Source organism: Oryzias latipes, chromosome 20, assembly GCF_053564925.1.
Source record: "Oryzias latipes strain Hd-rR chromosome 20, Olatipes_Hd-rR_3.1".
Taxonomy (NCBI): Eukaryota; Metazoa; Chordata; class Actinopteri; order Beloniformes; family Adrianichthyidae; genus Oryzias; species Oryzias latipes.
Window position 1 is genome coordinate 21327543 of NC_136256.1, and position 22858 is coordinate 21350400.

The 22858-nt window shown below is 40.1% G+C and overlaps 1 protein-coding gene across 6 annotated transcripts in view; it reads left to right on the forward strand.

Annotated features, from left to right (window-relative positions):
* pde7a (phosphodiesterase 7A) overlaps positions 1-22254 on the forward strand; it is a 34049-nt gene extending 11795 nt beyond the window's left edge. For 2 of the 6 annotated variants that reach the window (XM_078938515.1, XM_011488907.4), the window contains exons 2-13: positions 11145-11205; positions 13042-13074; positions 15897-15986; positions 16622-16785; positions 16881-16944; positions 18695-18891; positions 19066-19197; positions 19307-19398; positions 19486-19630; positions 19715-19811; positions 20235-20315; positions 20391-22254. In XM_078938515.1, the coding sequence (XP_078794641.1) occupies positions 11145-11205; positions 13042-13074; positions 15897-15986; positions 16622-16785; positions 16881-16944; positions 18695-18891; positions 19066-19197; positions 19307-19398; positions 19486-19630; positions 19715-19811; positions 20235-20315; positions 20391-20626 (1392 nt within the window). In that variant the 3' untranslated portion in view covers positions 20627-22254. The remainder of the gene's footprint in view (positions 1-11144; positions 11206-13041; positions 13075-15896; positions 15987-16621; positions 16786-16880; positions 16945-18694; positions 18892-19065; positions 19198-19306; positions 19399-19485; positions 19631-19714; positions 19812-20234; positions 20316-20390) is intronic. The other 4 variants (XM_078938516.1, XM_004081039.5, XM_078938517.1 and 1 more) reach the window with 2 other exon arrangements.
* The last annotated feature ends 604 nt before the right edge of the window (positions 22255-22858 follow it).

Here is a 22858-nt window from a genome sequence, read left to right on the forward strand (position 1 = left end):
GGAGCATTCCCATTGCATTTTCTACATCACAAATACCCTCTTTCTAATGGGATTTTGGTCTGCTCCTGATTAGCAGCAATGTGAAAAAAAGAAATACTCAGAAATGCTATTTTTAAGCTTAATTTGCTTCATACATGTACTCCATCTTTAGAGAAAATGCGACAAAACATGTTCATGTATGCAGATTTTCCTCACAGTGGGTCTTTAACTGTCAAATCCAATGATCTAAATTCTATTAGATCATAGCTCTTTCTCATAACTGAGCCAAAATAAAAGCTTCTTGCCCCAAAACTTAGCTGGACTTGTCTTGCTCATGCAAACACAAAGTTAAGGTTTTAAGATCTGTGTCTCCTGTCTCCTCTTTCAGCCCTTCTTGCTCTGCATAAGGTGTTGTGCATATCTGGATATTTCTTTGGAGGTGTAAACACTACACAGAAATGGGCAGTGAGTCATGAACCACTGCCAACTCCAGTCATTTCTCATTTGCTGAAATGGATAAAGAATGCATGCATATGCATGTACTCACTCAGTGTCACATCGCCTTTTGTTGCATAGCAATTACACTTGTGCAAATATTGTGTTTCGGCCCTTATTTATGACCGTAAGGGTGCGTTTGCCCTTATTGGCTGCTGAGATTTTTCTTTCTTTCTTTTGTGTGTGTGTGTGTGTGTGTGTGGAGTTCCACAGGCCTGTTGTCTGTGGATGTAGAAATGGAATCTCCTATTACAGAAAGATGCAGTTTAGCATGTGCCTGGGCCCTGTGGGTTGTGGTTTGGCCAACTGCCAGACTCGCAGATGGCCAGAGTCTCCGTCTTTTTTTTTTGTTTGTTTCTTTCTCTGGCTATCTTATTCAGCTTTACTCGCAGGCTCCCTCTCTTTTTCGTCAGCAACCCCCTCCCTTTCCCTTGCAGATAACGACATTTCCTCTGGTAAACAGAGGACGAGCGCGCAGGTCTAAAGATATGCCTGAGTCTCAGAAGAATCTGTCACTCTCTGGTTGTGGAATGCATATGGCTGGGTGTAAATATGCTGCTGCAGAGGCGTTCCAAATGGCATCAAATAAACAGAGCCGTTTATCCGTTTATGCCTTTTCTTGCTAGAATGCAGTGATCGTTGCTGGTTTCCAGCTATGTCTCGAAAAAGTGAAAGGCAAACACAGGAAGGAGACTGGGCTGATTGGTGCAAATTGAAAGGACGGGCTGAATAACAGGAGTGACGTGCAGGCTTGTGGTTCTCATTGAAACTGTACACATGCAGTTGTGCAGCTTTGTAACACGTGGAGGGGGCTTGGGTTTCCACGCCGTGCGTCTAGAAGTCAGAATTTAGGACTCTCCGGCAGTCACACGGCCGTGCCGTTTACAACTTTGCAAACAAAAATAAATTGAATCAATAAATCATGTTGTCTCTTCCAGTAATAGCAGAGAAAAAGCATTTTACACTGAAAAACGAACCAGTGTTTCCGTGTCACAGTCAGACGTGCCATTGTTGCCACTGATCCTAGATGAACTCTTAGTTTTGAGATTTAGTGCAGACAAGATTGCGATAAGCTGGTGCATGAGGGTGGGATGTAGAAGCAATTGATCCAGCCACCCCATGGATGCTTCTTTGCACAATGTCATTAGATAATGCAGTCCAGTCCCTTTTGTGTCAGGGAGGTACCTTTTTTTATTTTTGAACTGCCGTCAGATTGACTCGGTTTCAGGATGTGGTAAGAATGCTGAAGGAGCCCTTCAGGCTCAGATTTTGAGTGTGTCACAATCTTTCACAAAAGCTTTAACCCCTGCAACACCAAAATGTGAGCTTTCACTTAAGAGCGAGCGCTTTTTTTTTTTTTTTTCATGTCTGCCAGTCTGTGCAAGGGGCCTTCTTTTATTACATGACCACAATGTTTTTGCACAGCAGCGTTGGGTGCAATCGTCCGTAAGAATGCGCCTGCACACATCAACACACAGAAACGGCGTCACCAGCCCCGGCTGAAACACGTGCAGGTCTGCAGGCGGGCAAACTGTCACAGGAACGAGACGTTTGTTTGGCGTCGAACCACAAGGAGATCACACTGGTTTGTGACCTGGCTTTTGTTTTGGCCTGCTCAGAAAAAAATTCCAAGAAAGGGTGGTGGTGGAGTGGGGGGCATTAAGCTAGCCCCAGGAAGCAATTGGAGCCTGAGGATGATGTTTGAAATGAATGAAATTCCTTTACCGGGGCAGACAGTCTGTGACAACATGAAGCAACCCCTGCCCTTCGCCCTGCACTCAGCTTATTTAATGGAGCACTGCAGTTATAATTGTTAAAAAAAAAAAAAAAGAACAAGTGAGGTAACTTATGACTCTTTTCCAGCCAAACAACCCCTCCCCAAAAGCTGCTGATTTCAATCTGTTCAACCAGTGCAGCATTGCTCGCTGAGGCATCGGATCCTCCTCAAACCTGCAGTCCTCACTCCAAATTCACTGCATCTGAAGTGGGTCACGGTGGACATAGGGCCTATAAAACACTCTTCCAGCAGGTACACTCTAGGGCTTTTGTGTATGCCGCGGCTGGTGTACAAACTCGCAGAGGCACTCGATTGCTGCGAACCTGCCAGTGTTTATGGCCTCGCACTCAGTTACCGGAATGTGGCGTCCCACACAGCGGAGCGCTGCGAGAGGTCATAACTCAAAAGGAAGCGTTCAGTTTATGAAACGGCGCCGAGTCCAGCTGGTCGTTTGTGTGTCTCTTTGTTGCTGATCTATCAGTTTATAGTGATATAGCTCACACTCATTTACATGCTGACGTATGCACCTCAACAGGACCATCCTTTGTTCAAGTTTGACTTTTGACTGAAGTGTTGCACTGGTGTTGCAAGTAAAGTGCAAGATGAGTGTTTAATTGCAATACTGTCTCAATTACAATGCTGTGAACAATAAGAAAAGCACTGATCTGCTTTCATTTAAGGATATATTACAGTTTAATTTGCACAAAAATGTGTCTTAAAAAACAAACATCACCAAAAGCAACAAAATTCAGTTGTAGAAAGAGCTTTTGCACGTCTTGACTGGTAGAATGCAATGACATTCTAGGAAGGTCATGTAGGTCTTTACTTCACACCGAAGTGTAGCTCTGGATTTACTCACAAGGTTCAAATTTTGACGTTAGGTCTTGACCTCAGAAACCTGAGTGCGGCGACCTCAGGCAGTAAGAGATGAGGCGCACAGTCGTATGTAAAGCAGCCCACTTGGAAGTGCAGCAAATACAATGAAAAGACTGTTACCATTACAGAAAAATCCAAACAAAACAAACACTGTTGAATTTGCAAAGCTGTAAGCAAATAGTTTAGTTTGCCTTCAAGGGTCAGATGCCAAAAACTGTATGTTCGTAGCTGCAGAAATGGGCATATGCTTTTTATTTTTGCGTGTTTATAAATCACGATGAGGAGACGTACACAAGCTTCATTGCCACTCCTCTTTTTAGACGTAATTTATCTCAGACGTTCCCTTTAATCGACCACATCTGGACACAGACATGGAGCTCTGTTGCGCGGCGTTAATCTGAGAAAAAGGGGTTTTATTTTGTAGCCTGGTTGTTGAATCATGCGAAAAGAACTTCAACTGCCGAATGGCTTTAGTGCACGAAAGGATCAAAACCTAATACAAATATGCTAAATAGTATTAAGTTAGGTGAATTTATAAAAATGATTTTTTTCTTTACACTTGACCATAAAAACGGGGGGGGGTTTCTGCCAGCGCTCTTGTCTCACCAGAGAAGTATCTGGTTTGAATCTCGGCTTGGCCTCCTTGAGGGAATTAACTCTGGAAACTCCAGCTTTATCCCACAGTCCAAAACCACATATTAGGTTGATTGAAAAGCTTGAAGTGAAGTAAATGTGAGGCCTGGGACGACTGACATCTAATGCATCCTAAAAAAACAACAACAACAAAACCAGCTTGAACCTAAGTTTTGTGATCGCAGTTCACGAGTGCATTTTTGGACAGCACACACCGAGTTGAGACTCGCCTTGCCAGCTGGTAGATGTTATCACAGGGAAAATTGTTAGCAATCCTAAATGAAAGAGCAAAATATCATCGCCAAAGAACATTGATGTGGTTGTCATTGGGCCCTGAAGTGACTGGCAGGTTTCCATGGAGCTTTGTTGTAACACACCTGGGATCAACAGCTCGGATAAGGACGCTGAACCACCCGGGGTTTTTTGGGAGAAAGCCCAAATGTACTTACACTCAGTTTTTATGAAGCCAACAGCTGGTACCTTTTCAAAAACAACCCTAGAAGTTCCCACATGAAGTGTGGAAAGAAAAACCCATATATAAATATAACCATGTTCCAATAAGAGTGAAGTGGAAACTTTTTGTAAAACTTTCTTATTTAGTATTTCAATTTCCCCCCCTGTAACATTAAATAAAACCAAAGGCAAGTACTAAAAAACAAATTGTAAAAAAAAAAACCTAAACTACATATACCTTTAGATTATAATGTAGATTACACATATTCAAAAGTCAACATTTTCTGTTTACTTCAATCTTTTGGGAAATGGGGTCCTTCTCCTGTTTAAAAAAATTTAATCAAAAAAATTAACTCTGCAAAGTAAGTTTAAACTTTTTTATTTACCTGTAAGAAACAAATGTTGTTGTTTTTTGAAGAAAGAATGGTTTAAGACTGCTTTACCCGATTCTCTCATTAGTTTTCTTGTGTCTCATTTTTGTCATTCTGCTTTTAAAAACGAAGCCTCCACAGTGCTTGGATGCATTTTTGCTCCGACGCTAACCAGGCCTGCACATTAGATGGCAAATTTATCATCAGTCTGTGTCATACGTAAATTGCCAAAGACGGCGTAAGCTGCGATGAACGGTTCCCTTAAGTGTTTACACATGTGGACGTGTAATACGCATTTGATCAATCAGATGGAACGGAGCCCATTTATGTTGGATGCCTGCTTCCTATGTAGACGAGGGTCATTTGGAATTCAATTTATGTTGAACTTTATTTAAATAAAACTGTTTAGTGAAATGAAAAAAATGATGCATTATAGGGCTGCATATGAGGAAAACCCGTGATTTGCGATATTAGTGATCAATATTGTGATGACATTATAACTTGTGATACATGAACAAATAGCAGAACAACTAAATACATAATTTTCATTTCACTGCAACAGTTTCATTTAAATAAGAGTCAAAATAACTTAAATTACACTCTAAATTAAACTGGTCTACATAGGAGGCGAACATCTAACATAAAAGGGCTCCATCTAATTGGTCAAATGCATAAATGGATTTATTTGATTCGTTAAATACTTAAAGCTGCCATAAGATTGTTTTGGCACATTTAAGGCAACCGTTTATCACAATTTTTGCCGTCTTTTGGGATATGCGTATTGCGCAGCTTTATATGGCGATAACGATAACTTTATTGTGCAGGCCTGATGCATTTGTTGTTTTTTGTTTTGCTAGTTGTTCATCTCTTCCAAGTTACATCGTCATACCTGTTTTTCTTCATATTGCGCGGTCGTAATGCTAACATCAATTCAGAATGGGAGGTTCAGTCACTTCTGTATTGTGTCTGCTATGCATTTTTCAAGCACTGCTTTAAACATAGAACAAATAAACAACTACTAAACATCATAATTAAAATGTGAATTTCTGTTTTGTTCTGAAAAATACAAGACAGCATCTGGATCCTTTTACACTCTTCAGTTCTTTTTCTTATTTTTATTTTTTTAATATATATTATGCATTGTAGAGCTGATGAAACTCTTCACCTGTGATTAATGCTCCTTAGAAGTGCTGTTCATAGACTTGGCCAAAGCTTTGGTGTGCAGATGTGTTTGTTTTTCAGCTGGAAGGTGTGACAGGGGTGTGTTCCATTTGGCTAATAGGGATGTGACATTTCTGTCTTTCTTTTTCTTCTGCAACCTGGTTTGGTTTGTGGCCTCATTTGCATACAGCGAACCTAAACCAAAAAGGGGTAGTTTGGGAAAGTGTGTGCAGGGCTGGTCTTTACCAGCAGCAGCCCAGTAGACCGCATTAAGCAGTTCTCACTCACAGTCCATGCATACATGCACACTATCTATAATTCTCATGCTAAACACAGGTGCCGTGTAAACACACAGACCTGTTGACACTAAAATACAGCCTTGCATGTTACCTGCTCTGACTGGAGCTGTTTGCCATCTGGTAAAATATTAGCTCCAGATTGGCAGCTGTCATGGGCTTAAAGGGCCGAAATTATTAGGTGGCTAGTGTTTGTGAAGTACATTAATAGACTATGAATTAATGAGCGCATTAGGGAGGACATTGTGTTTGCGGCTGTAATAAAATGATTGGGGTCACTGGGCTGCTGAAGCTACTGGGATGTGACCAAAAAAAAAAGTTGTTTAAGCTTTTCCCTCCAAAAAAGGAAGAGGCACAAATAACCGTGCAGGCTAAGCATCTCACCATGCTTTTGTGGGGGGGTCAACGAAGGATCACACATGAACAAAATAGTTTGTTTTTCCTTTTCTTGTTTCTTTAGGTTGAGTGGAAAGTCATTGTTTGGCAGTGAGTTGGGCCAATCTGCCTGTTAGTGGTTATTGGGTAACCCAAGATGCAGGGAGCCCCACGATGGATAATGTAGGGATTCTGCTGGAGGGGGGCCAGGACATTTAGAGTGCACAGAGAGGTGAACCAACGCCTAAGCACAGCCCGGAGCAGTTATCTGTCAACAGAGCAAAAATGCGCCTGAAAGCTTCTGATGCAGCTGCTTTACTTTGACTTTTGATTGCTGTTTTTTCTTTCTTTCTCAGAACCTTCTCCATTTTAGATTTATTGGTCCTTTTGAGCTTCCTCTGTACTTATTTTAATCACTGACTGCAGATGAGGTTCATCGTGGATACAGCACCATTCTTCATCCTGTTACATGACATTAAACTAGGCATGAATTCTTGTTTAAGGAGTCGTTAATAAAAACACTATAGTGCAGTTCCTCTTGGAAATTCCACATAAAACTCATTTGCCGTGGATAAAATGCTTCAAGAAGTAACGCGTAACATTGAAATATTTTATTGGAATTATGCTACAGGTAAACTCTCTGCATGACAACAGGCAGACACTCCCAGAACTTGTTGTCTGAAGTTTTCTTATGCTAATGAGTTCTCAGCTTATGATCATGTTCACGATAAGAGGAGACGGTGACGACAGAGGCGCTCCTAACAAAAAGTTCAGACAGTGTTGAATAGAAAGCTTTGCCAAAGGAATTAAAACAAAAATAAGAGTTCTGAGAAAAGATGCAGGTCAAAGGGCTTTGTTTTCCTGAAGGGGAAACAAACGACGGACGGTCTTCTATGAAAATATCGACATTTTTCCAAATTGACTTATAAGTACGGGTCTTGACAACTTAAAAAAGTCACCCATTTCTCTTAATTCTTCTAAAAACCTGCTCTCTGAGCGCCAGCCCAACCCCAATCCAGGAAAACAAGCGGGTTCTCACATTGTGACGTAGACTAGCACCGCCCCCAGGCTAACAAACACTCCCACTTTCTCGCTTTTGCAAGGCTTGGATGTTGTTTGTTTTCATGGGCGGTGCCTCAGAGAACAAGTCGTCTTACTTCTGGTTAGAAAAATGAGCTGTGAAAAGAACGCATATTTGAGAAAAAGATTCATTCTTGAGTGTGCCAAAGGATATACCGTATGAGGAAGGTAGAAAAGCGTTATACAACTATACGCCATTTACCATTTACCGTATTTTCCGGACTATGTCACCCTTTTTTTCATAGTTTAGCAAGGGGTGCGACTTATACTCCGCAGCGACTTATATTAGAAATAAATTGAAATAAAGACATTGTTAACCCTCCTGTTATGTTCATTTGTGAGGAACAGAGATGATGTTCCTGGGTCAATTTGATGTATGAGGTATGTTAAGTGTTAAGAGTATGTTAAGTGACTCAGAGAATCAGCAAACCTTTTTTTACAGTAAGATCTTGAAGGCTAAAAACATAATATTCTATTTTCCAATGATTTCATAGATTCAGAAATGCAATAAAAATGACAACTGTTTCTACAAATACAGGATGAAAACAGAGTATTAGTTGGCCAATGATGCTTCATGAAAGGAATAAATAAATAAGTATGAGAAAGAATTACAGTAAACCCTTGTTTATCGCGGGGGTTACGTTCCAAAAAGAACCCGTGATAGGCAAAATCCGTGAAGTAGAAACCTCTATTTTTTTTTAACAATTATTATACAATTAAATACTCTGGTATACATTGAAAAGAAGAACAAACCATTTTACAGGCTCAAACATTTGTTTCACAAATCAAAGTACTTTAAAAACGTTTTTTTTTCAACAAATAACTTCTGTACAGTACTGTCAAATAATAATTTTAATCATCAATGTGAACAGAAGGCTTCAAATCGCGGAGATTAGCCCCGCCCACCGCGACCCGAGAGTAATTGAATTAAACGGGAGAAAATTTAAAATGATCATGAAAAAAATACAAAGTACAAACGGACAAATAGTGGCTCAGGTGTATTTCACTGCTCTTCAGTCTGAGAGGCTGCAGTGTTTTCTCCTTCTCAAGCCCGCGGTGCAGCTGTGTGTGTTTGTTCGGGAGAAGAACATAGTGATTGACAGTTGGTGTCGCTCTTTTTCTATGGGTTTTAGAGAAACAGGAAATTGCAAGATGATTTGCATGTACGTAATTTGGAAAGCTGATTTACGTACGTGTACATATTAAACTGCAACATTATTGACGCGCAGGTAGAGAAGAAGCGGAGTGACTTTTTTAGCCAATCAGAATGCAGAACACAATGCACGATGCAAATCCGTGAAGTAGCGAAACCGTGAAAAGTAAACCGTGATATAGCAAGGGATCACTGTACTGTCAAATTATGAGATAAACAGTCTGCTATGATTGTGTCATGTGAGGGTGTGCAAGTTATTATATCTTGGTCTCAGATTTTGTCAAATAAATTTCCCGTCAAAATGCGACTTATAGTCCAGTGCGACTTATCTGTGTTTTTTTCTACTTTATAATGCATTTTTGGGCTGGTGCGACTTATACTCCGCAGCGACTTATAGTCCGGGAAATACGGTATATATGGACTTAGTTTACTCTGAAAGGCTTAAAAAAGCGTGGTATAGGCTCTTTAACAAAACATGCACTTTCAATATTTATTTATAGTGGATTTCATATATGTATTTCAATCCGATCCATTTGGACTCATGGCAAAACATCATAAGGGATAAATGTGGCTGTAAAAAAACACGTATCACATTTATTTCTTATTAAATCCACTAAATTCTTAATTGATGTGTTTACATAGGCAGTTTCTTTTTAATCCTTATCGTTATTGGTACATTTTTATGATCCATCCTTAATGTCCAGGAAGGAAAATTCTTTGACAAGAAAATAGTAAGGAGTACATTTGTAACATTATGAAAAAAGAGTCAACATTTTACATGAATGAAGTCATTCATTTAAAAAGGATGTAATTTTACAAAGTAAAAAAAAAAGTTTTTAAAATATTCTGTAAAAATAAAGTTGTACATTTACAAAAAAGGCAGATTCAGCAAGAATCTTGAGGAGTGTGATGTCCATTCTATTTCTCTAAATTGTCCGTAACAAATGAAATTGTTGAAATAAAATCTAAATGTAAAATGTAACTTTTCGGAAAAAAATGACAGCATAAATTTACAGCTTTATTTGGTTTAATTATGTTTTTTACAAATGTACGCGTTCATTCTCGTGAAATTTTAACTTTTTCCTCATTTCCTTATGACTTTATTCTTGTAATATCCCGACTTTTTTTCTGGAAATTTTACGACCTTGTTGTCGTATAACTATTTTTTTGTTCATTTATGGTGGCCCTAACACTCCATCTTTAAGAAGAAAACAGCAACATTTGCTAGATAATGAGATAAAAAATGTGTAGGTTTTTAAATATTTTAACAATGGCTTCAGGTTTTATCCTCATGACATTTTTATCATTCATATGTAAAAGTAAATCATTGGCTTTAGCTCGTGCTGGTTTGCGGCGCCTTCCATCCGTGAAACCAGGGTTTGAATCTGGGCTGCTCCCTGTTCCCTTCTCTGCTTCCATGCCGGTCCAAAGCCCGGATAAATTGAGAGGGTTGCATCAGGAAGGGCATCCGGCGTAAAACATTGCCAAGTTAACCGTGTGACTCATCCTCGAAAGAGAGGTTGTTTCGCTGTGGCAGCCCCTGATGGGAAAAGCCGAAAGAGAAAGAAGATGTAAGAATTAATCATTAAAGACAGGTTGGTGCACTAAAGTTTTTTTTTCTTCTTGTCATTTCCTCCAAAGTCAATTTAAATACAAATTCAAATACATTCAAATTTCAAACCGATTCTTACTTCAGGATGGGGAAGTACCTTTATTCTATACACTTATTCTATATACTTTAAAGTCTTTCTGTCAGGCATTTTTTAAGGAAGTAAACATTACAGAAAGCCTCTGGTTAGGGGTGGGATTAGGATGGGACGTAATCATTTCTGTTATGGGAAAAGGTGTGTGTTTGTGTTTCTTTGTGTTCACATGTTTCTCACATGACATGACTGATAGCAGTCCCATATCAGGCCGATGATATAGAGCTGGAACACGTTTATCAGTATAGCAACAGAGTACACACACTTTTAGACTCCCCACAGATTAGAATCGACTGTTGCAGCGTTGCGCCACCCTCCACTCACCGCACAACGTGTAAACATTACAGACCCCCTCCGACCCTCTTTTGATCTACTTTAAAAGCATTCCTAGTGGTCTTTTAATTATGATTATGCCATTTTCAGCCAAAAAAAATCATTTTCATTTTCTAAGACCTAGTTTCTGCAGAGCAGCATTAGTTCATTCAAATTTCTTTATCACGAATGCAGTTTTTTTAAACTGCATTTTTTCATCTGGTCCTGACTCACGACGATTTGAATATAGAAATACTCAGACATGCAATTTTCCGGTTTAATTTTCTTTATACATGTCCTCCATCATCAGAAAAAATGCCATGTTAAAAACACCCAAAACACTGTTTTCGTTGGAGTGGGTCTTTAAATTGTGAGAAAAGCGATTCCTGTTTCTGCGTGGAATTTGGGAAGATGAGATATAAGAATCATTTGTCACTTAAGTTAAAACTTTATGTTGATGATGTCTGTTTTTCTTTCCAGAGACGAGGGGCCATCTCCTACGACAGCTCTGATCAGACCGCCCTGTATATTCGAATGCTAGGTAAATGTTTCCTTGCTTTCAGCGCACTGCCATAAGGCACACAACACACTCTTCAAACATCTGAAGCTTTATTTGCTCCGTGATGATGCACATTTCTTAATTTAGAATAGCTCAAACAGGCAGAGGCAGGGGAACAGATGGGGTGGGGGGTGTGGAGATTATAAAGCGAAAAAGATCCCCCTAAAGTGCACATATTTGAAATGCACTCAATCCCTGGCCTTGTTCCTAATCTCTCATTCACAACCAGCGTAAACTGTGTGCATCTGCAGTGCCGAGTCTTTGAAGTTCAGTCCCAGGCTTTTACCTGAGTCCCGAAACGGGCTGAATGCTGGCATGTTTATGCACAAGTGTCTTCGTGTAAACATCATGGGGGTGTTTGCGTGTCTATTTGCCCTTACTGACTCATACGGGGTTAAGCCGTTTAGAAAATGGATGAGAGGATGCTTGGCTCGTAGCTCTGACAGTCAGCTTCGCCGATCAATCAGGCCTTTGGCAACAGATGTGATCAGAGCCTTGTTGCATCCCTGAGGTCTGTCTGCTTAATACAGATGTGCCCTCGGGTGTGACTTATGCCACCCTTTACAACGGTTTAGTGGTTGTTATTGAGGGCTCGCTAGAAAAGTAAAGATTTTCATGTCATTCTGTCAACGCCGCTCCCAAATCGATCTCATGAATGAGATTCAACTGCCAAACAACAAAAGAATCAGTTCAGCTCCCAAGTGATAACCAAATTGCTCTTTCTACAGTTTATTCAAAATTTCATATAATTGCTCCTCCTCCTTCTTCCCAGCCTGATCGTAATCTGACTGCTGCCCTGTGTGTAGTCACAGTGACAGCATGTCTTTAATCATTTCACTTGGCTAAATGAGAAAACTCTCTGTGTGTCTGTACATTTTAGATTGAGCAGGACAGACGCACTAATGCAGACGGGTGTCAGGCCTAATGCTGGTGTGCTTTCAAATAGCAGGACTGGGAGCGTTTGCCACATCACTTATAATGACATGACCTACATCCACCCCGGAGAGGCAGCACTAATGCACCGCAGGGGGAACATGGACCCTGTGACACTGGAAACTCACTAATCACACACATGTGCAGACACGTGCTAAACCCCAGTCCATGCATCTGCAAATGTGACAGATGTACACACGAGGGAAAACACTGGCTGCCTTGGAATGTTTTGTAGATGATTTTTATTTCTTTTTGCCATTTTGTCACTTTCTACAGTGGCCATGAAGTGCAAATCACATCAACTAATCACTCAATGCAAAAAGAACATATTAAAGAGCACAATGACAATGAAAAAGGAAGTGTTTCAGAAAACAAAAGTAATTTCCAGAAATCACAGTGAAATGTTAAAAAATGGAACCAAATAAGAAACCGGAAAAAGAAGGTTTTATGGGACGTCACTGATTGGATGACGATGTTTGTTTACCTTTTGAACATGGAAAAATCTTCTAGCCACTGCAAAAATAAAGTGATTGCTCAATCAACTCTTTACCACCACAATTCGGGCAAAACATCCTTCTGCTTTCGCTCTTCTTCAAAACTCAGACGTCATCATCCCAACAGTCATGTTCTATAATACCTACTTTCTTTTACTTGTCTTGGTTTCTGGATTTTTTGAAATCATTTTTAAATGCAATGTTTTTTATTTTGGCTTTTTTCTTTTTCGTGGTGATCGTTAATATGTGGAGTGATTTGTTGATGTAATTCGCATTTCAGGGCCGCTGTAACTTTCCATGTTGCTGTCCAAACTTTGCAGCTTTTCAGCATCCTGTTCAGGCTCCTTTTGGCTTTGAAGAGTAATTCTTAGTTTTTTGGTGTTTTTGATAGGAGCTTGTGTAGTATTCAAAGAGCTGTTTGCAAGTAAGTAACAAGCTGGTTGTGAGAACACATTCTTGCGACTTTGCTTTTTATTTCTGACGCACACGAGACACAACCCTGAAGTGCTATGCTGGAACACGCCGTTGCACCGTTTAGCACCTTGGTTCCTACTCTGCCATAATAGGGTCTTGCCTGAAACGACAATCAAGCATTTTGCAGCATCAGTGTCACAGCACCATCCTGTCACCTCACTTTGCTCTCGCTGCTCTTGACTGACAGTCTACAAGCAAGCTGGCCGTCGTCTGGGGTGGGGAGGTCCAAATCTTGATCTTGTTGCTCTGCCTGACTACTAAAAACAGTCATAGATGGGGTCTGAACCACTCTCTGTGGCGCTGTGTACTAATAGTAGATCAGACTGTCCTGACATGACATTGCATGCTCAGCTGTTCAACTTCTCTGTCTGTTTTCTCCTCTGAGACGTGAAATTGTGCGATTGTGTGTGCGGCTGTTCCTACACATGCCTTGTACACACCAAGCACTGGTTAAATCAAATTTTTAAGGATCCAATTTTGTTATGGTTTGCTGTAAATACACATAAAAAGATGGGTTCTACCATATCAACGGGTTTATGTCTTTGCAGCCCATTGCTTTTCTGTCAGCCAATGGGCTTCAAAATTACAAACGGTGCCTTTATGTTCAGTTGTTACCTCTCTGCATGTGTCACGGCTGAGTTTCAGCCTCTGATGTTTGAGAGAGAGATGTTTTGACTGAACCGACCCAACCGGCTCTGCTGTAGAGTCACAAAGGGACACTGTAGATATGAAGCTGTTGACAACTTCAACAACAATATGGACTTGTGCAACATGCATTCCAGCAGTAGGTAGGCCTTGACGTCATACTGCTGCAGTCTTGGCCAACATGACACTCTGTTGTGGGAAGTCACTCCTATTCCAATAAACCGGGGCAGCAGTTCATCTGGTAATCCCGTCTCTCTCTTAGTGAAAGTTCACAAAAGTACCAAAATAAAAAAAGCTGTCTTAGATGTTAACCTTTATCACTGCTGTTACACAGATCTATCCACCAAACATCTGCTTCCTTCTTCGTTTCCTCCTTTAAAACCGTGCACATGTAATTAAAGCAGATTTCTCATATCTGATGTGTTTTTCCAGTAACGCTGTTGCAGCAGAATGATATTAATCTGGCCCTTCTGTCTGCAGAGAATGAGGTCTGAGATGTTTGGTAGACTCTCTGCCCCTTCAGCGGACACTTTTAATCCTTCCAGTTGTAGTATCCATTTAAGATGGATTTCTGATGAAAAATATGACTCCCTTCTACTCTACTCTACTCCCCAGTTTTAGGCCCACTTTCTTATGAACCACTTAATGAAAACTCTTCAGAAGTTAAACTTGAGTTACTGCAGCTGTTTTATTCCCTTGATTCTTGTTGATACAAATACGCATCAAACTACTTCTGCTCCAAACTTACCTTAATTTAGCTTTTAACTTAAGAGCAATTAACACAAGTAAAATTTGTTTTCGTAACTTAAAATAAATTCAGGCGCCAAGGGGTTAAGTGCTTTTTTAAAAACATTTATTAGGAAGCTGTTGTTCGTGCATTTTATTTTGACATTCAAACTTGAATATTAAAACTTAGGAGCCATGGACCTTTTTACTATTTTACAATTTGCTCTAATAATGTAGTAATGCTTGATATCCATCTTTTTAATACAATTCTTCCTTCTTTTTTTTGTTACATGCTTTTCATTATATTACACAAATAATCCACAATGAACCTGAAACCGGACAAACCCCTCAACCCCGAGCTGTAAATTTGGTCTTATTTTAACTGAAAAAATGTAAAACAATGAGATCAAACTGTTTTTATTTATTATAATAAAGATCAAACATGTAGAGACAAAAGAAAAAAAGGTATACATCAAAAACAAAGCAAATGTGAAAAATATATTTTAAACAAAACAAGCAAACATCCACTTAACTACATATAATGATTTGTTTATGTTTCATCACTATTATGTGTCATAACTCTTGAAGAAATTAAAAAGCTAAGAATCTTTTTAAAACTTTTTACAAGACATTTTTATGTAAAATCCTTACTACCGGTAATTTGTCATTCCTACCTCATTGGAAAGAACTGATGACGTCCCAAGGAGTTCATAGACTACTAAGAGTTAGGTGATTCTTAAAAAACTTACGGTACTTATTCTTGTACAGTTATTTGTTTGTTAAAATACCCCTAAAAAAAAAAAATGTTTCTGGTGAACTCCATCAACTGCTTCAGTTGCAGTTTAGATTTTTAGTTGTGGACATTTTACAATTTGGAACCCATTAAGTGTTCTCTCACATTTTAAGTATTTAGTTCAATAATATACGCTGAATGGATCAGAATATGACAGCATATGGAATAGAATAACAAAAAACAAAAAGTCCAAAACATAAATTTGTTGCGTTTTTCTTTTTAAATTTCCAAAGAAAAAATGGAAAAATGTACACACATATTTCAGGTTTTTTTTAATATTACAAAAAAACACACTAATATCCGTAATATTAATAACTTTACAACACAGAAATTAAACAAAAAATAGACAAAAGAATTGAAAATAAAAAAACCTATATTTGGATATTGCCGGAAAACTGTTGTTTTAAGGATCGGGGCTGAATTTTAAATTTAATTTAGAGTTTTTCCTGTTGTAGCCCTTTTCATGTTTGTGTGGTAAAGCCCATCCTCAATAAGTACTTACAGCAAGAAGCCGGTTAGTGCTGCGTGCTTGAGGACATTGATGCACAGTGTTCTTTTTATTATTTTGCAGTATAAATGTTGAGGAAATAAGTGTTGATTTCTTCTAGGAGATGTGAGAGTGAGAAGTCAGGTTGGATTTGAACCCGAACGAAGGAGTTCCCACCCGTACCTGCGCATCGACTTCAGAACACTTCACAGTAAGTGTGCTTTCCTAACATTGCTTTGGATCCTTTTCATTTTAAATGGGAATCTAAATGTTGATGCAGTTGCAGAAATGTTCAGGATAAATACCTAAAAATGTCTTTGAAAGCAGTTTCTTCTCAAACGTTGTCGTCATGCAGTTTGTTTCTCCTTTTTATTTTTTTCCGTTGTCATGACACACAGTTGTGAACCAAAAAAAAGTGATGCTTTTATTGAATAGGAGTGTGATTCAGATGAATTCCTTTTTGCTGAATGAAGTGAAACAGTTAAAGACTTGTGGTAATTTTCTGTGGCATTTTGACCCAAAAGTAATCCTGCCTCATGCTGACGTATTTGGGGATTATAGCCCCATGTTGAAGAGACAAAGTGCCTTTGTTGAGTGTGTGTTTGATAGAGACCACTGACGAAGCATGTCTGCTGCATGATCCCAGACGAAAGGCTTATGCGTGGGAGGCTGTGTCAGCAGCGACTGTTTGTGTATCGCTGTCGGTGTCAGATGCCTGCCAAGCTGGACCGAGCCAAACGATGCTTCCAGCCTAATGAACTTCTGCAACAAACCAAAAACAACAATATGTGCAATTTATCAACAACTGTTGCGTTGGTTGTGAAATACCTTTGTGTGTGCACACAGCACGGCTGGGCTATGGGTCCTCATCAGACGGCTCAGGCACTGAAAGGAGAGTTCACAGGTTGCTCAGCTTCCAGAGATACTTGCACTCATCCCGCCTGCTGCGAGGAATCTCCCAGCAGATTCCCCTCCACATCCTGGATGAGGACTACAACGGACAGGCTCAAGTATGACACCGGCATTAATAAAACTGCAACTTCTCTTCTCATCCGGTTATTGAATCCATAATGATTTTGTGCTTCTTTCCTTGCTTTTATTTCAGTGCATGCTGGAGAAAGTTGGCAACTGGAACTTTGACATTTTCCTCTTTGATAGATTAACAAACGGTGAGCAAAGTAGTTTGTGGAAAACTGATGGGAAGCTTTTTCAAATGCATTCCCTCTGCTTTAGAGTTCACGTTACTGCTGGCGCCACCTAGAGGATGAAGATAACTCTGTGACTCATTTCTCATTTCCAGACAGTCGAGCCTCAGAGCAAATCCTACTTAAATTAAGACTTTATACCCTCCATGTCATTTTATGTGGCCCGCGAGAGCATAAAAGTTTTTATTTTCTTAAAATAAAATTAAAAAAAAGGGTGTGTATTTATCCCCATCTAGGGGGAATCTGACTTAAAATATCGGATTGGGCTACTATACATTGGGACTTAAACACTGTCCATCTAACCTAACCTGACAGAATCAAATTTAAAAGGATATATGCTAGAATAACAAGCAAACATATTTTTTTATGCAACTGTAATTGTCACTTTAAAAAGTTATAATAAATAAATAATGAGTTATTTAACATTAAGGAATGCTCACTTTAGAAACCAAAGGTTTCAAAGTAAATAGGCTCTTGGGTTTCTTTTTATTATTTTCTAATTTAAGCCAAGAAAATAAAAAAACACATACATAATCACAGAAAGAGCGGCTTTAACATTAAAGAATTGCTGTGGAAAAACTTCAGTGGGTGGAATTGTCATCACATGAAAGTTCCCAGATACCCCCTGTTTTTTGAGGTAAAAGAAGCTCAAACAAACAAAAATACTTTTAAAATGGTCTGTAAATATGTTTACAGTAGAGTCAACTAAAAATTACACTAAGAGACTTGTGCAGATAGCTAAGAAAAAGATTAAATCATGTCTAAAATTCATGCTTTAATTGGGAAAAACTTCACTAACAAACAAAAAATGACTGTTTTTTTAAGGTTCTAACTTTCAAGATACTTTACTTAAAATATTTAAGTGTAAATGGGTTTCCTATAATAAACTGTAAAACTCAAAAATCCTCATGTTAAACAACCGAGGGTACTTACTGTATTTTTCAAACTTATAAGTCGCTGTAGAGTAAACATGTAAGTCACAGCAGCAAAAGTAGGCATAATGAAGAAAAGAAATCCTATGCATATATATGTAATTTTTCAAAATACCGGACACAGAACAAACATTTCCCCTTGAAAACAAATTATAATAACAGAATAAAAAAAACAATAGACTAAACACGCTTCACTGCCGTAACAATGATGCTTTTTTAGCTTCATGAAGCGTAGGTGGAATGCAGTATATAAGCGCAAAATATGAACAATTATTCCGATAACCTAAGCAAAAAAAACATGCTAACAAGTCCACTAAACTCTTTGTATCACCTTAAACCACTAAATCTGTTGATTTAACCTTTATCCTCTGCGTTGCTTTGGAACAATTCCGCAGAGCCCGGCGTTAGGCTGAGCGGTGCTTCTTCTTTTGTGTTGCTGCCAGTAGCAAATACTGATACACACACCGTCAGTCCACTCTAGCGGTTATTTTAAAAAATCACATATAAGTCGCTCCTGAGAATAAGTTGCACCCCTGACCAAACTATGCAAGAAAAACGGGACTTGCACTTCCAAAAAATATGGCAATTGTTTTGTTGTTTTTAAGTAGAGCTCTTTAGACAACCAGCTCTGTAGACAAAGCTGTCTTTGTGTTTCTGACTATAGAGGACATTTAAAAAGTCAGAAATATTCACAAAGAAGCTGAAGAGAGGAGCACAAAGAAGAAAAAAAACATAAGTTTGTACACGTGCAAGTATCTGACTGTGAAATCCTCCCTGCTTAGGGAACAGCCTGGTCACACTGACTTTCCACCTGCTGAACAAGTACGGCCTGGTGGAGCTCTTCCAGCTAGATATGGTGAAACTCTGGAGGTTTCTGGTCATGGTTCAGGAGGACTACCACAACGACAACCCTTACCACAATGCTGTCCATGCTGCAGATGTCACACAGGCTATGTACTGCTTCCTGCAGGAGCCCATGGTAAGAACAGCTGCCTGGATATTTGCAGATGATTTAATCTTTCATCTTTTAGTTTTCCTTCATTTTTAAATATGCTCTCCACTGCACCAAAATAGACTACCAGTAAAAGATCTATATAACCTTATTCCCCCCTTTATAATCTTTTTGTTCTTTTTTTTGTTTTTGTGAGTGCAGCTTGCAAAGTCTCTGACCTCCTATGACATCCTCCTGGGCCTCCTAGCAGCTGCCACACATGACCTGGGTCATCCTGGGGTCAACCAGCCTTTCCTCATTAAGACTGACCACTATCTAGCCACACTCTACAGAGTAAGAGACGCAGCAGTTCCTCTGCAGACTCCAGAACGTCACCTCTCGAAAGGCACAATGTGCGTTAATGAGCTTGTGTGCCAGTGCTGCTTTTTCTTTCTACCAACAGAATACCTCAGTTCTGGAAAACCACCACTGGAAGTCGGCAGTGGGCCTCCTCAGAGAGACCAGGCTGTTCTCTCATTTACCTGCTGAGGACAGGTCAGCTAGTGTCCTGATTTTTCAGAGATTCTGCTGGTTTTGTAGAGAAACGGCTAACGGGACTTATGTGAAATCATTTCCTTTTAGTCTGAACATGGAGAGGGAATTGGGCTCCCTGATTCTGGCCACAGACATCAGCAGACAGAACGACTACCTGTCCAGGTTTCGCATGCATCTGGACAAGGAGAACTTGTGCTTAAGCAACGCCAGTCACCGTCACTTTGTCCTGCAGGTTTGTTTGCTCCTCGTGTTCTGCCGATTGGGCCCAGGAGCGTTGCTGTTTCTAATTTTGCTTCTTTTCTCTAATACTGCTCAGATGGCTCTGAAATGTGCGGACATCTGCAACCCTTGCAGACCCTGGGAGCTGAGCAAACAGTGGAGCGAGAGAGTGACAGAGGAGTTCTTCCAACAAGGTTATCTGTCCGTCTGAAGCTACGTCCACACCAGACAGGCATTCAAGAATGATGTTAAATGCACGCTCTTGACCGTGCATGCAGTCCACTGTGTTCACACTGTCCAAGCAGGGAGTTTACTAGCACCTGTCAACCACCTACAGTTGACGAGTCTTGATGCAAAAAGTTGAAGCAGTGCAAATCTGGTGAATCTTGCTCCAGGCTTTTTCATTCACAGTCGTAGAAACTTGCGAACCTACGCGTGAATGCGAGAGCTTTGAACGCAGAAGCCCGAAAAATGGGTCTACTCGCATTTAGTAGACTTTTCATTGGAGGTGGCCACTGGAACGCTGGTTACCAAGTGTGAATGTGGCTTCAGACTAGCTCCTTTGGTGTTTGATTGTAGCATAGATCCTGAACGCCTTCATTGCTCTGTTCATGCAGGAGACATTGAGAAGAAGCACAAACTTGAGGTCAGCCCTCTTTGTGACAGAGAAGCAAACACAATTGGCAACATTCAAATAGGCAAGTTTGCCGTATATTTGCTAACATTTATAGTTTGCTAAAAATGTGTTTTTTAATTTAACGCTGTCCTTCCAGGGTTTATGTCGTACGTGGTGGAGCCGCTGTTTGCAGAGTGGGCCCGCTTCTCCGACTCGCGTTTGTCCCAGACCATGTTAGGCCACATGGGGCTGAACAAAGCCAGCTGGGAGGGCTTGCAGCAGGAACAAACCGCCGCCTCAGAGGAGGCCGGGCCCAGCGCAACCGACGCAGAGAATGCCGTCGCAGGAGGAAGCAGCTCCAAAGAAATACCTCAGGGAAGCCTAGAATCCTGACACTCCCTGTGCGCTGCTTCGCCTCCTGACCCCTGACCCCAGCATCAGAGCTTTCCCACAGAACCCCAGGTGGAGCGTGCGACACTGCTGCCCCACCCACCTTTTTTTTCCTTTCGTTTTTGCATTTGCCTACCATCTAGGTGAACCACTGATTTTTATTTAATTTATTTAATTTTTATTTCCCCGTTTCGGCATAGAGCAATACATAGATACCTCATTTGCCTACTGCTGTATTTTATTTGCTCCGTTTATTTATTTGTCCACAATAGAATAGGCATTACTGGCTGAAAACACCACTTTATTTTTTGTTTTGTGAACTTTAAGGGGAAAGCAGTGTACAGAGCGAATAAGACTTTTTTTATGGTATTTTTTGAAGTGCCATTTACAAAAAAAAAAAAAACAGTTTTGGAGAATAACTGAGACGACTGGAGTATTGAGAGATGAAACCCCTCTGAGACTTTTGATTCATGCCATGTTGCATTTATATTGAAGATTCTTCCTTGTGTTTAAGAAAAAAAAAGTGACAAGCCCAGTTCTTCTGCTGCCTCTATGAAGACTGTTTACGCATCTCTGTGTTTGTTGAACTCTTTCTTTAAACTGAGGTGAATTCTGTCTGCTCCACGGTCTGCCTTTGAAGCACAGATGTGAAGAACCACTTGTTTGAACTGTCATCCCACTGCTGAAGCCATGAGCAGAACCTGATTCTAACACACCAGATGCCATAAATGACTCCACCTGTGCTACCATGTGTTCTTGCACTCCCAACTGTGATGCTGGGTGTGCAGCTACGTCTCTGTGACCTTTCCTCAACATCCTGTCAACTGTGTTATTGTTCGATATACCGTAGTCGTTTTTTTTAAATGTGTCCTCATCCAGCCCTGGTTTAACTCGGCGTCCCCGGCAGACAGGAGATCGGTCAGTCCCCTGCGCCTGCATCTCACCTGGAACTCCACCCCATGCAAATCTACTCGCTCAGGGTTTTGCCTGTCTCTTTCACAAGGGAGGGAGGTGGAGGAGAGGACAGACAGTGCATGGTTTCTTTGATGGGTGTTTGCTCGGATCAGCTGACGGAGACTCCCTCCCTGCAGAATGTCTCTCACAGCCACATGAAACCTAAAGGACTGCTCGACTGATGCCTTATAACTATGCACAAACTCTGCTAAGTGACCAAACCGACTCCTCTTTCCCATCAAGTGCATGGTGTGCTTGTTCGAATGCACTGTCCAATCCCTTTGCCTTTTTGTTGAGGAACAACTCCGGCTGACTTTTTCCTTAGTTTTTTGGTGTGTGTGTGTGTTTTCTATGGAAACGAACTGGCCGAGTGAATTCGAACATTCCATTTCTTTGTTTGATTTGTCTCTTTGGACTGTATAGTGGCTCGGATTGTGCTTGTGTTTTTGACAGGAAACAGGTGCTTTTCTTACGTTAGCTGATTAGTATTTTGCTGTAAGTGCTGCAAGACTGTTGACAAAACTGTTTACAATTTGTTGCGACAGCCATTTTTTGGGAAGACTTTCAGTGTCGAGCCAGATTTTGTAAAGGCCTTGCTGTTTTGACCTTTTTGATACATGCCTGTTGCAGTTCCAATTTGAATAATAAAACCTGTTGTTAATTTTCATAACTCAAAACATGCACTCCAATACTTCAGCCATTCTTAAAAAAAACGTTAAAGATGTAGGTTGAGTTTTAAGACCCACTCCGATCATTTTTTGAGCTCTTTTAACTCTTGTGCTATCCTAGGCACTTTAATGTTGGGTCATCTAGACCCACTAGAGAGTGCGTTAAAACTTTTTTCTTCTGATTTGTGAACCTCACTGGTGTCCATGGATTACATGAAATCTTTCCACCTTTGTCATGGTAGGGAGAACACGTCAATATAAGGGTGGGGTCATCTAAGACAGGACAAGGGTTAAAAGCGTTCCCAGTGGTCTTTAAATTATGATCATGCTGTTTTTAGCCCAAATCCAAAAATGTTTACTTTTCGAGGACGGTAGAGCAGCAGTTCATTAGAAATTTGCTTGACTTGGGGGCAGGCCGATTGGTGGTAGCAACCCCGCCCCCTCTTCCCAGTGCATTTTCTAAGCTCTTTTTCAAACTACATTTTTTCATCTGCTCCTGATTTACGGTTTGAACAAAGAAATACTCAGAGATGCAATTTTCAGCTTAATTTTCCAAATATGTCTTCCAATTTCAGAAAAACATCACAAGAACATGTTACAGTTTTTGTTGGAG